General features: G+C 34.2%; 1 protein-coding gene across 1 annotated transcript in view; it reads right to left on the reverse strand.

The window, feature by feature from the left end:
- The window catches only part of LOC110997711 (frizzled-4), a 34,777-nt gene that overhangs the window by 4,017 nt on the left and 15,140 nt on the right, over positions 1-15,620 (reverse strand). The window contains exon 2 of the mRNA XM_022265989.2: positions 924-1,099. Within this exon, the coding sequence (XP_022121681.2) occupies positions 924-1,099 (176 nt within the window). The remainder of the gene's footprint in view (positions 1-923; positions 1,100-15,620) is intronic.

Genomic DNA, 15,620 nt, shown 5'->3' on the forward strand with positions numbered 1-15,620 from the left:
TGCGATTGAGATTTCGGAATAACTCTACGGATGTGAATAATAATGATTCGGTACGGACGATAACGCCGTTCAAGGAAGCCAGTGTAAGCTTTAATGGGTCGTTATGTATTTGAGCTATAAACGCAAATAATTAAAACTGAAAAAATATTGTGTGATTTTTTACATATGCCCAATGTTTATTTAAGATTGTTCCCCTGTAAGGCAGCATTTCCAAGCTGTTTTGGATACTTATTCGTTGAGCTAAGAACGCATCAGCTCACTGGTACTATCACCTATGGACGCCAACTAAAACCTTTCAATATCTTCTTATATATTAGACTTGAACCTCATTTGACCCCCATACCCAAAAGGGAACAAATCAAAGTTAGCAAGACATATTTAAGTCGTTTAATATTTTCCACCTGCTCTGTGGCTGTGCCACCCTTTTTTACTAGACCGAGGCAGGTAAGAAAAACTAAAGTAATCAATCCAATCGTTGTCAGTCTCGTTCTCAGACATATTTAATTTCACAGGTAAATATATCGCCCGAGCAGTGTTGGCCTAGTGGCTTCAGCGTGCGACTCTTATACCTGAGGTCGTAGGTTCGACCCCGGCGATGCCCAAATGGACTTTTTTTTCTATGTGCACATTTAACATTTGCTCGAACGGTGAATGAAAACATCGTGAGGAAACCGACATGTCTTAGACCCAAAAAGTCGACGGCGTGTGTCAGGCACTGGAGGCTGATCATCTACTAGCCTATTAAAAATGATCATGAAACAGAAACAGACATCTGAGGCCAAGACCTAAACAGGTTGTAGCGCCACGGATTTATTTTATTTTTAAATAAACCGCCTGTGGCCATACAAAAGACTATGCAAATACTAAAGAATACTTCTTTTTCTGCACTCTATATTGCTTATCAATAAAGTTGCAGTACTAACCAGTTAGTTCATCGGCATCTACATCTCTTGTGACTAAAACAGCCGCCGCCAGTGCGGCCGGCACGCCCCAAGCAGCCAGCTGTAATAACGACGAATGTCTGTCGTTTCTTGAGGTTGCAGGTGTAACCGGTGGACGCAGCACACTCGCTCTCCACGCGCCGGCTACTACAACCCACCTGAAAATAAAGTTTTTATTAGTTACAATAAGATAAAAATAATTGAGATATTTTTGCTAAAATCATTTATATGGGATACATTTTGTAGAATAAAGTTTCTTAAGATTCGATTTCCTGATATTTTCATTTATAAAATGAATCCTTTGAGTAAATACAAAATATTTTGTTTTTCTACGGTGAATCGAACATGCAAACATGCTTTGGTCAAAAGACAGTGCCACAACCTTTTAGGTGTGGTCTGATTTCTGTCACAGTTTCGTGATCATTTGGTTTCTAACAGAAAATTAGATCAGCCATTTGCAAACGGTTGACTGTGATGTTGACGCGCGTTGACCGTAACCGTATGAGTGAGTGTTTTATGCCTAGAGAAGTTCATTAGTGCATAGCCGGAGATCGAACTTACTACCGCAGGGATGAGAGTCCATTGACCATATATAAATATACCTCTATTTAGCTAAGCTAAGCAAGAATTATATTAAATAGAGGTGTAATATTTTCATGGCGACTCTCATCCCAAAGGTCGTAGCTTCGATCCCCAGCTGTGCACCGATGGGCTCTCTTTCTATGTACGGATTTAACTTTGAACGGTGAAGTAAAGTATCTTGAGAAAACCGGCTTGTCTTAGACCCAAAGTCGTCGACGTGGGTCAGGTACTACTTGGTAGATCAACTATTTCGATCTTATTATTATAACGATTTCAATGACCCAATGAAAAATGTAAGATCCACAAGAAAGTCCAATTGTAATAGATTAATTTCAATATTAATTCCGTCATATTGAAAATCGTGCTGTAAATAACATATAAATACATAATTATATGTTATCTATACTACTTTAATAGAGGTATTGTCATTAAGCATAGCAATTATTCGAGTCAATTATTACTTAAATTATAAGCAATCAGCTGGATCTGCAGGTGGTTTGATACCATATGAGGTTAAATTGTTTTCATGATCAGTTTCGAACGGAAAAAAACATCGTTCAATAATATTGAGCGGGTTTATTTAATATTCACGCGAATCTCCCTGATTAAAATTGTTTTATAACACTATACCTTATATACTTTTATTTTCTTACTAGGGTTGCTTGGAAGAGATCGCTTGTTAGCGATAAGGCCGTTGCAACCCTTGTAATTTTTATGTTTTATTTATGTTTCTTTGCAACGAAGTGTAAATAAATAAATAAATATACCTTAAATATGAATTGAATACGAACGTTTGCACTGCGTTTGATTAAAATTATCATGAGTCAAGTGATTATTATTAAAAACCCAGTGGTTACAATCCTTGGTCCTTGACCTGAGATTTCTGAATAATTTCGTAATAGATAGATTATTATAGCTATTTAATAGCTATTTATGTCTGACCACATTTGGTTTTCGATTTAAAAATATTTTTCTTCACCTTATGAGTATTAATGCACCCGGGTATGAACCTACAATATCAGGGATGTGTTAATAATGTTGCATTTGCATTATATATAAACACTGGAAACATCTACTAATAACTGTTTTGTAACAATAGTAATGGCACTAAACCTAAACCCTGTACAACACCCCGTCAACTCGTCCTTGTATTTCCTAGTTTCACTCGAGTACAACTTGTGGATTAGTAGTAAACTAATGACAGCTCATTAAATAGACACACTTCCCTATATAGCTGGCTAGCCTTTTTCTATAATACCCGTTTTTACGGTCCGTGCGTTTGAAGCTACCGGTATTTTCTCATTCCCAATGTATTTAAACAGTTAATGGCTCTTTGAAACTTGTTCATAGTTCTAGCCATAAGTACATTTTCTAGTAGCTGTTTACTTCTGTATAAGGTTTTTATGGTGTACGCAGAGACGTTAAAACGCCAACGTATATCCAATCTTGACTCTCAGCTACTGAACTAAAACTAAAGATTAATTGGATTGAATAAAATCTGTGTTAATTTGGTATCATGTACTATAAAGCTCAATTAAAAACAAAATATATTTAAAGAGGTTAAAAGTAAGTTTATATGTGTGAACGTGTCCAGGGGTGAAAATGTAAAACGAAAAACAAAAAATGCGCGTTTCGTTCGATTGTGATTAGTCAACAGCTTCTCCAGTCCAAAAGGCGTTGACCCAGGACAGGATACGTCATGTTATGTCTGTTAGTCCATACATTTCTTCTGGCCTGAAAACTAACACAGGAACACACCAGGAAACTGGGCATTTTGATATTTTAATAAAAGATACATGTGTGTACTCATATACACACGTTAGATGTTATACTTCTTTGGCGTGACAAGATAAAAAAACGACACTAACAATAGAAAAAAGGTATTTAATGCATTGAAAGTTAATTTAAATATCACAAAAAAACGAAATGGTAAACTTCAGGGTGTCGGTTTGCTGTGACTGCGCTCGCATCGTAAAAATTTACCTTCATCATTTTTCTCTAACGCGCTAAAAGAAGTAGGTATAACTTCAAAAAGTACACATATAAACTTGTGTGGAGCAACTCCGTTTTGTCTTAACAAGACTATTTTGTATCCCATACTTTTAAAGCTATGGCCTCTTATTAACTTAAAACGGGTCCTTTTAAAGAGGCTGTCGCGCTTGGCTTCATGTAAATCACAATCTTAGTCAACCCTTACCGTGCTCGTTAAAACCCGTGACAGGTAAATCCTTCTAAGGAACAAGAAAAGGTGTCGACTCGATTCGGTCGTATGAACACCAGAATTTCAAGAGCTCCCATCTCAAAATTTCTTACATTCTATAAAGGTATATTAAAATTCGTTGGGATAAACATACACTGGTTAAAGGACTTGTCGGTGGCGTGTCGCTGGCACTTGAACAAACAGCAGCATGTATTTGAATAGTACCGAAAGTGGCGATCAAACACGAGATGTTTGTACGCCCGCTGGTGTGTTTGATGGCAACCGTTGTCCGACATTTTACTTACGTTTGTATGATTTGCATTGTGATAATTAGACTCTTGTTGAGCGGTGTTTCAAACGATGTTCTACTGTTTTCCACCTTAGAGTTTATACGTTTAAACAACGGTACACTTTGTTCGGATTGATAGATGGAATTGTATTTCATCATCGGACATCGAGGCAGAATACGAAATTTTACCCATATCATGTATTCCGCCTCATGTATTTCCGAACATACTAAGAGTCCTTTAAATAGCTTACTTTATCTTTAAAGCCTGTTTACGCACTTGTTAGCCCTCAGAGAGTCTAACGCTCGAACCCAATAATTAATCCACAATCTCAGATTACTGTGACAGTTGATCGATCTACTATCTGCATGCCATAAACCAAACCTCTCGAAGAAAATCCATTTTTGGCGACGGATAGAATGCAATCTCTTCGCTGTTTACACCCGTATTTGATAATCAATATAAACCAAATAAAGTAAATAAAACGGTACAAATATTAAAATATACATGTCTATGATTAAAACATATCAAATGGCTTTTGTAATTATTTAAAAAACTGGTGTAAGTTAAAATCTTAAGATAGGATATTGGCACAGTTGAACTATCATTTTTATTCAAAGGTCTATCCACGATACATCGACCCGACCTACCATGGATAGCTTGTATCGATAGATGGCTATTACAATTCGTCGATTGGTGGTTGTTGGCACACTTTTATCAATTTTGGATTAAGATGTCTATCTCAGATGGTCAAAAATGGATTGAGATAGGTTATTGGGTTTGGATGTTATTGTTTATCACTTAACATCCAGTGAACGTGGGCGTGGTTACAAAAATATCTAATATTTAAGTTCTAATGTTGGTACAACGTGCGAACATGCCATGCTTTGTTCGGTAGGTGGACCATTAAAAGGTATAAGTAATCAAGCTTATCGATGCCGAAGTACTTACCGTGAGCAAGATATGCAAATGTTATTACGACGAGGCGCGAATCAACTTTTAACATTTATTTTTTATTTGACTGGCGCGGCGTCATGTCGGGCACCAGTGACCATTAAACGATAATGTTATCTGGCGGGAACGATTGGTTTCACGCTATAAAATTATATTTTAAAATCCATACGACTCTCGAAACGTAATAAAAATAACATTCCGTTATGCCGTTTGTTTAGTGTTTATATTATCAGCACTTAAATTAATGTACCTAAGTGAAAAGCTTTTGAATAAATAAATATTGATATAAAATCATTAAAACAATGTTTATAGTCTAGAACCGCTACAAACCTTTATTTTTAGTTCTGTTTTGTTGATATTTTTTCTTTAAATAACAATTGGTAATGAACACATCGATTTTTATGTTATAAGGCGATTTACACACGTTGTCTTAATAAGATGATCGTTCATTTTCGAAGTTCAAATGAATCCAATTTTGACATACGGGAGTCAATATTGAATCATACCTTAAGTTGGACGCTTTATCAGGAAACAACGCTATTAAAAATCATACTAGCGGTATCCTAACTATAACTAGAATTGGTCTTTTAAAAAGTTTATATGAAACTAAATTTGATAAAGATTTTACCGATTTGTTTTTTTACGATATAAATACATATTGTGATAAGACTGCTGCGGTTACGATCCCACACGCAAGATCATATTTGTTTTTATTAGAAAATGTTCGGGCATCGTAAATGTTGACGTGATATATTATGGCATATACGGGTTAAGTTTCTACTTGTTTTGATATCGTTTTACGTTCTAAATTTAAAAATGAAAATACTTGTTTGTATTTATTAAAGTACACTAATAAAAGAATGCATTTACTATAAGCATAATCTATAGATTGTAAAAGTTTCAATAATGGTGAACATAGATCTTACAAAAAAATTATAAAAATATTACTCCAATTTTAATTTTAACTAGTAATATTTTGCTTAACAATGCGGATTAAGTACCAGATAGACGCTTTTGGTGCAAGAAGGTTTAAATGTGCAATAAATCCTCAAGAAATTTACATAAAAATCTAATCTCTCGTTTCGCTTTTAGTTGACCCATTAAACAATAAATGCAGTGTTTATTTGCATATCGATCAAGATATATTAACACTATAATTATCAGAGCGAAACTGTTTTGATAAGATAACTAAGCTGTGAGAAAATTAAATACAACCTTGTTATATAATCTTTTTAAGTTATAGGAACAAATTCTAAGAAATTCAAAGAGCAAGAAAAAACCTTTTTAGGTATGGGCCTCAGATTTCTGTAGGTATCTGTTCCATCATCAATCTAATACGGCAAGTAGGTCGTTGACTTTTTATTTCCTAAGGCGAGCCGGTTTCCTCACGATATTTTCCTTCACCGTTCGATCGAATGTCAAATGCGCCTAATATTGAAAGTAAGTCCGTTGGTGCACAGCCGGGGATTGATCCTACGGCCCCAGAGATGAGAGTCGCACGCTGAAACTGCTCTTTTAAAGAAACATACTACTTGTCACAAGTGAGAAGTAGTATGTTTTCCCCGACTAAGGGGCATATTGATGCATTTTCGATCATTTTCTTTTTAAGTAAAGCCTAATACCTGAACGACACTGATGGGATACTCGTGTCAAAATTATTGACAGACAGTACAGTCGGTCTTAATGTTAAGTTTCATTTCAGAATACTGCTTCTCTCAGGGAATCAAACTGGGACCATGTTTGCTTAAATAATCTTGAACACAAACAATTATCATACATAGTTAAAATTAATATACCTACTCATTAAGACATTTTAGTAAAAGCCGCAGAAATATTTTCCTTATTCAAATTAATTAAGGCTAATTAAAGATATCGAAATACCCGAAACAACATGATGGAGTTATTTCTGGAAATCGTAAAATCGATTATCCGATTCGAGTTCGACTTAGCGTCTGCTCGCGCGCAACACAGGATGCACTATTTCTGTAAGCTTTGACAGAGATCTGTGCACGATATTAATGTGCTGATTCTATATCTGGACGCTATAAAACGAATATAAAATACATTACGAGCCATTTTAAAATGCTCTGAAAGATTTAGATGCAGGAAACGTTTTTATTAAATAACATATGAAATCAAATTAATTTCCAACACGCAAATATACAGTATTTACTATTAAAATTTTTTTTAAATGTAGTACTCTGTGGCAGTCTACCTTCAATGCTGGCGTTTCCATGCATAATTACATGCGTTAAGCCAGGAAATCACCAGCTCTGGTGTCACTAGTATACTATCTACTACGAGCTTAAATCTTTAGCTAGACCCTGTGTACTTGAACCCCACAGCCCATCAATCTCTACTCCAAGCGGAACAAAAATGTATCTTTATTTTATTTTAAAAACACTTTCAATTCGAAGTGACGAAAGTGATGCCAATTGATGCCCTTGAAACAAATCTCTTTCTTCAAACGTATACTTTGTAATACTATATTAAAAGTTATAAAACTTATATAGATATAAGGATATATTATAATCAAATAAGGACCCATTGATCGAATCCAATCCAATATTTTAAACGTCCAAAATCATTAGACCCCTCCTTGTCGGTGAGAAATTGAACACTTCAACCCGAAACGAGGCTGTGTTATATAGATATAGATACATATATCCTTTTCTAAACACGTTGCCGCGTCATAATTTCGTCGAAATTAATGCACATATTCGCAGGGACCTAAGTTGAACGAACCGTACTTAATGGCTATTGTAATATGGCCTGCATTATACATAACACAGCCTCGTTTCGGGTTAAAGTGTTCAATTACTCACCGACAAGGAGGGGTCTAATGATTTTGGACGTTTAAAATATTGGATTGGATTGACTGGTTCTTATTTGATTGATTGAAATATACAGTACTGAGTTGTACACCAGGGGAACATACTTAGTACAGAACTCTTCACGATAATTTCCTCTTTATATCTTAGAGATATGGTATTATATAGTTTGTATGTAAATGGAATGCAGTTCGATTATATCTGTCGCACCTTGTTTAATTTACACGGACAATTATTAATGTTGATTTATTCCCCTTGTCAAGATGAGGATACAGCGTGCAATTCTCGTTTGCAAAAATAATTACAGCTGTCAAAGTGAATCATCGTCGTTATTATTCCCAAAATAAGCCTTGACCAATAAGAGTGGTCACTTGGCTAAACGTGCGTATTTCAACCCTGGGTTCCTTATTAGAATTAAAGTCTTAGACCAAAAAAGTGTGTGTCAGGAACAAAAGGACACGTAAAAAGAGAGAGAGAGAGAGACGATCAATAATAACTATGTAAAAAACAGAACTTCCAATAGATACAAACTTTCTACTAGAGTTTTTAAAATTCGACTTCCATTTACCACCGACCATTATAATTAATATTAATTTTATAACGTAGTAGTATATTTAATTAATGTGATGATGTGATAGAATATTATAAGAATTGACTATAATGACTCATGTAATTGTAACTTCTATTGTACTTTTTAGACAAATTTGCACACCATTATGTGTGTAAGATATTTGAACATTCGATTGTACCACAACAATATGTTGTACCATGCATGCAAATAAATTATTATTATTATTGGATAGCTTTTGAAAGAGGCTTTTGTATGGGATGATGCATTTCGCTTGATATCCGTATCGCAGATGATATCGGGATCGCGCGGTACAAAACTCAACTTTGCGGTCATCTAAGCCATCCTATAAATCCAAATTACTGTTAATTTTACACATTAATTATTGTTTGACTCACGTTTTTCTGTTCAATTGCGCTTAGGATAAAGACACCAGAGTTTTCATAATGTGTATAGGTAGCATACTTTTACTAAAATGAAAATAAATAAAATTTGCTTATATTCTTATTACTATTATATTGTATTATTTTATATAACACAAGAACACACATTTAATGAACAGATACAAATTAACTGGTCTTAGTTACGCGGTATACATGTGTCGTCTTTTTATTGGAATTGCATTAAATTGCTAATCAATAATCATATAAAAACAACTAAATTGTCTACATCCTTAGTTCGTTTTTAATTAGCTTTCTATAATTGATCTGAACTTATAAATATTGATCAATGTAAATACTACTGGGAACCAGTTATGCCACAGAGAATATTCTATGTTGTCTGTGCAGGAGGCCTTTTACGGGCCTATAGGGGACTAACTTCGCTTGATTAACGATGTTTATGGTTGCAAATTACTTGCCTTGTTAAAGGACTAATTGTGTTTTTATGTTTTATCTTTAGTATGTACATGTAATAAAGGTAAAAACATAGTTATTGAATTATTCATTTACTTTGAGACTTGTATATTCTACTTTGTAAAATGGAACAAGTGAGGGGTGGCTGTATGCATGTTAAGAATGCTAAGAAATCTAAAAAATTGTAACAGAGAGAAGATAATATAAAAACGGAAAAACAAAATGTTCATATCATGTCGCTTGTCGATGGGGTCAAACAATGAATCAAAGCTCACAATTGCAGGCAAGTCTCAAGAATCCTCTCCATAAAAGGGGAGGAAAGGGAATCCAAACTTTTCAGGGAAGAAAGCAAATTAAAACATTAAAAGACGAAGCCTGCTGATGTCCCAATTGCTAGAGCAACTTCGAGAAGATACGACTGGATGTAGCCGAGTTTTAGGGTAACTCCGTAGGGTAACGGGGTGTGTTATGCATTTGTCATTTCTAAACGTATACTTACAGAATTTGATAATGTATCATGCTTTACTTAGAATAACTGTAATATACTTAATAGATATCTTATTTACATAATGGTGCACTGTACCAACTAAACAATACGTAGACAGTATACAAAATGGTTATAATTAACATTTCTTTCTTGTTAGCCGCTCAACTTAAGAATTTTAAAGAGCTGTCAGGTGACTTGTTAGCGATGAGAATAGGTTTATTTTCTTAAGATAAAGTACTTTAACTTCTGAGGCCATTTTTGAATCCTTTAAAATAGTTTCAAAGCGATTGTTAGTTTAATCTATGGTTTAAGTACAGTTATTTAATAATCCTATAGCTAACATAAAATATTTATAATAACAAATAATTAAACTATATATATAAAGAAATATTTAATGTCAATTTAAACTTCGGTAATATAGATAATAAAAAATAAAAGTTGAATTCGATTTCTAAGTATTAGTACTTTTATATTGGAATAAAAATCTTGCCATTTCCGAAGCCACACAATCTTATTTGTACCAAATTGGATTGAAATGTTGTATGACAAGCAATTGTAAGTTAGAGGTCCCGTTAGAGGTAAGTACCGATAATTCCGATGAGATTTCTGAAAGCCATTTCAAACTCGTCAAATCTATTATATGGAATAACGATTTACGACACTCTGAAGATGCGTACACACTGTCCTTTTAACCTTCGAAGGACTTTCTAATCTTCAAACAACTCAAAGGAAATATCAAATTTAAAGTCCGTATATATATATCATATGTAACCAAACGTATGTAGTCAGGCCTATTCCACAACTTAATGGCGGAGATCCTCAATGAATTCCCTATTAGAAGAGCGTAACTTATAGTTAGGAGGACCTGAGAATTTAAAATGATTTTTTAAGATTCCTTTTTTTTAAAGAATTGAGTATAGAAGTTGAAGATGAGCGAAGTATTTATTTATTTATCTATTTATCCTTTATTACCTTATACAAAAACATACACATAACAAAAATAAAAAAAAACAGTTAACAAAAGATATAAGGCAAAGGGCGGCCTTATAGCTTTTTTAAAGTATTTATACTTAATAAATTAGATGCATTTAAATATATATACAAATAACACTAGACACAGATATTACGTGTAGAAATTGACTATAAAATCTTTAATACTGCTTATCTTTATAAAGTGCCAGTTGGACTCAAACAGTCACCTTCATTCTAATCAATTTATCGGAAGCTTTTGTTCTCGACCGCGGTAGCTATCTTATCACTGCAAATATTAAAGATGTCCGCTATCTTTGCATTAACGCTAATATTGATATCTATTTAATTAATTTATTACGAACAAGTTTTGGTAATCCTATGTCATACCAGCCACTGGGTTTTTTTTCGTTTCCAATTACTGAGTACTTCAACATGTGCTGTCTTAACTGAACTATACTTTTAAAACCAAGTTTTTATACATTTGAATCACTCATAATACATTCTACATACGTCGATTTTTTATCTTTACCGACCATCTTTGGCAGTGCTGTCAAGAATTGCGATTTAGCAGATTCCACGTAAGTGGAAATGGAAATGGAAATGCCGTACACTCAGGCGCTTGATTAGAAGCCGTAAGCCGCGTGGCCGTCTTAAGCAAACCTGGAGTCTAAGGATCCAGATGAGCCAGACAGGGGCGGAAAGACTTGGCAGCGAGGTGGTTAAAGAATCAAAACCCGAACGCGATGGTGGATGGATGGACTTACTGCGGACGCCTCTGCCCCATTTAAGGGTTATAGGACATTTAGCCAAGATTGTCTATGGAAGCAGATATTATACTAGAAAATGACACAGACAAGTCAGCCTAACATTGTAATTTTCATAAGGAAAGCATTGAATATAATGTATTTATTTATAAAAAAGAAATGTATATAAATCACTATACAAATTTAAAAAAAAACCTCACTCAAGTGTATACGCAGCTTTAAGCTTCGATTTGAAATAAAAATTGTTTATGGTGTGGGCGTTAAGAACGTCTAGTCCAATCTAATGGGTGATTATTGTATGACAGATTGATAAGTTACATTTCCAAATATACTTAAGTATAATCTTATTCATATAAAGTGAATCAGTATTCAATTGCAATGGTTATCCATCCTAGTATAATAGTACAGCAATACCGCATATTTTTCTGGGCCTCAGATTTCTGTATATATGTTTCATTATCATTTGTCAATCTAATAGACAAGGTTATGTCATGTGCCTGACACACGCCAACGATTTTTTGGGTCTAAGCTTAGCCGGTTGCCTCACGATGTTTTTCTTCATCATTCGAGTGAATGTTAAATGCGTATAGAATGTTTATTGGGGCACAGCCGGGGATCGAACCTACGAGCGTAAGGATCAGAGTCGGAAGCTGAAGGCACTAAATTGACACGGATCTAGTATAAAAATAATAACAATTTATTTTCACATTAACTCTGGAGAAAAATAAAATAAATGAAGACATGGGCGGCCTTACCGCTAAAAATAGTTTATTTTAAACAGTAACTTTTAGTATAAAGTAAAATTAAAAATATAATTCTTAAAAATTAAACATTAAATAAAAGTTCCTTATTCGCAATTCTTTTTGACTTGAATAATTATAACCAAAATAGCATTCAATCAATTCAAATGATTTCTATGATATAATGTTAAAAGGGAGTTAATAAAAATAAAATTACGTAAAACGAAACGCCATTTGAATTCCTTTAAACGCAGTTTATCGATAAACAGACGATTGTTAACAACTAACAAGATAAGCAGTAAATCGATTTCAAAGAAGTGCTTTTTCTTTCATGCTAAGACGAGTTCTGTTGGCTTGAACGAGATACTTTTATGACTTGGGCATTCGTTTAGCTACAATTTAACTGCTCAAAACAAACGTTTTTATTTATAATTCTACAAAGTATATAAACTATATACTTTGATATTTTATTTTTTATATGCATTTATCCGAGGAGCACTAGAAATCTTGGCAAATAGGTGAAAGTTTATTTTTATTTAACAGAGGATTTAGGCACATCAGATGTTAAGTAATAGCGCCGCCCATAGATGCGAATCTAATATTGCCAGATGGTTCGCAAGTGCGTTGCCAGTCTTTTAAAAATTGGTTCACTCTTTTCCTAAAGCACTATAAATTGAATTGGTTCGGAAATACATCGGTAGACAGCTGGTTCCATATACTAAGGTTGTGCGACAAAAACAGCCTTTAAAATCTCTTTCTCACAAAGTTTTCTTTTATCGTGGGAGCGTAAAATCATCACATGAAAGGTAAATTAGTGAACAGCCGTGATTTAACACAAAACAAATAATGGCTGTAAGTAAGTAGTCCAGCTCTGCTATCTACTTCTGTACACTGCACTAAAATCAGCTATCGTCTAAAAAGGCAGAACGTGTTATCACAAACATTTCAATATAGATTTTATATTTTGTTTATTTCTAGAATCAATTTGTAGCGTATCGTAGATACGCACTAAAAATGTACATACTTACTATATTATGTAGTATTTTCTATAAGATTTTGATGTATGTGGCAACATAAATATAGGACAGTAAGAAAATAAGAAAACAGACGTCACTCAGAACAGACTTTTAAGACGAGTGAATATACATATTTTTCCCTTGAGCGTTTCTATAAGAATATATATTAATTACTGTTGTTTGTGAAGAATAAACCAATTAACAAAGATGATGATGGGTTGTGATTTATATAAAGATAGAAATTCTCAATAAATTGATAGAGGGAGTTCGCACAATGATTCTCTTATGTCAAAATTCGATACGTTCAAATACAGGACACATTAAAAATAAAGTGTTTTTAAGTAAAGTCAAGTGAAATACAGGACTCTTTTAGCGCTAATTTTCGTTTCAGGAAATGTTCTGAAATGACATAAGAGAGATAATAAAATAATTAAATATTGACTTAAAATAAATGTCAAATGTTATAAGCGTATACACAGCTGTCGTTTTTTAAATAATTTTTTATCTTTAACATTCTCTGTAACGCTAAGAAACACCATCAATCCCATACGCTATCGCTTTTTATAATCTGAATTACAAATACTTTTTTCTCCATACAAAATCTTGTTAACTTTTAACGAGCTGACCTTGCTTCGAACCTTGAAAAGAGATACACTTATTTAAACCCATGGAAAAGAAAAAGACGGCATTACACGATCAACAATGGACAAGCGTCCAATTAAGAAGGTCCTAAACACCAATGGAGCTCGTTAAATTATAAACTCTATCTTATTTAATAACAACATAATTTTGAACAAATAATTACTGATATTGTGACTTGATTAACGAGGCTGACTCAGCTGTAAGTTTGTTATGGTAATGTAAAGCTTCTTGCTGGGAGATAGAAGTTATTAATTTTCTTTTAGATTTATTTAAATTGGATTTTTTAGTCTGGCATAGATGGCCGCGTAGCGTCGCGCCGTCAACAATGATAATATGTGTGGGATTTCCCAATAAACCTAATTTAACACATTATCAGATTAAATTAAGGAACTTATCTTATTTTAATAACATCCACGTGTAATCGCATTAAATCTTTTAATACTATAATCTTTCCTTGATAAAACATGTTAACGTCCTCGTTCGTGATACTTTCAAAGACGAAATGACGCGATTCGTTTGATTCTCATTGGTCAAACGAGCATACGAAACGTGTTTAGAAGAAAGATGTTGAGTGTCTGTTATATATTTTTTTGCCGTGCGCCACCACTTTGTGGGGCCAGCTACACACTAAACTATTTCTGAACCAAATCGACTTTGGGTCCTTCACTTAAAGAACCAATTTTTACAAGGCACCGGACTCGCGATGTCTCTGGCTTTGAGTGTACATGGGCGTCGGTATATCCTAACATCAGGTTGAACCTGCCCGTTTGCCCTTTTAATTAAAACCCCACAAAATAACAAGATGCACCATCAGGAATGAGCACATCAATATCCCCTTCTACGCATTTCACAGCTAAAAGCTATAACCCAACAAATATTATTTATAGGACAAGGATCAAGACGGTCCAACAGACTCCCCTGGTGCTACTTGACAGTGACGCCTGGAATTTGCAGTTCTTAAATCAAACTCGAATCCAATTTCCAGAAAATACCCTAAATCTACCTTCATTGTATACATGGTGATATCTTGTTAACGACTCTTGGCGGCTAAATAAATCTAAATCAGACTTATTTATATGAGAAAATGCTCGGGCGGCCACAGAGCAGGCGGATAAGAGTCTCCAAGTTCGATTTTGTTTTTGGAGAAGAGACTCTTGGGCCCTGTCAATTGTACAGGTGCTAATTAAAGATTAAGTAAGTAATTTAAGTACCGGCGATCTTAGAGCTTGAGCTTCCTAAACGAATAAGTTCAGTAATATGTCGAGGAAATGCTGCCAGTGTTAATAGTAAACTGCCACATGAACGAAACTTTTTAAATGTGTTTTATTTTTTATTAATTTTTATTATAACTATGTTACATAGTTATTATACATCTGTGTAGGTAAGGTTAGGTAGGTGGACTCATTTTCCGCAACTAAACTCAAATTTGGTCCGTTTTGCGTAAAGCCCTGGATAATTTAGCCAGCCTAGCTCCTTCCAGAAGCACAGAAGTCTCCTCGGCACATCACAGGCTTCACGGAGCGTCCTCACTGTAACTATGTAGGTTAATAAAATTGTAAATACTGTATATTTGGTTGTTATGTATAAAGTTTTACGGTATCGTTATATATATAATAGGCGATCATATATATATCACCTGTCCTAGTGCTAACAAGCATCTTATAGACACGGCGAAAGCGCTCCGATATACTAATGGGTGATTAAACCTTTGATGTCGCCGCGAAACTTCAAAGTAACCGCCAATCGAGTTTTTCTACACTATTGATCTCGTATTTTATAGCG

This window comes from Pieris rapae, chromosome 21 (genome assembly GCF_905147795.1).
Source record: "Pieris rapae chromosome 21, ilPieRapa1.1, whole genome shotgun sequence".
Taxonomy (NCBI): domain Eukaryota; kingdom Metazoa; phylum Arthropoda; class Insecta; order Lepidoptera; family Pieridae; genus Pieris; species Pieris rapae.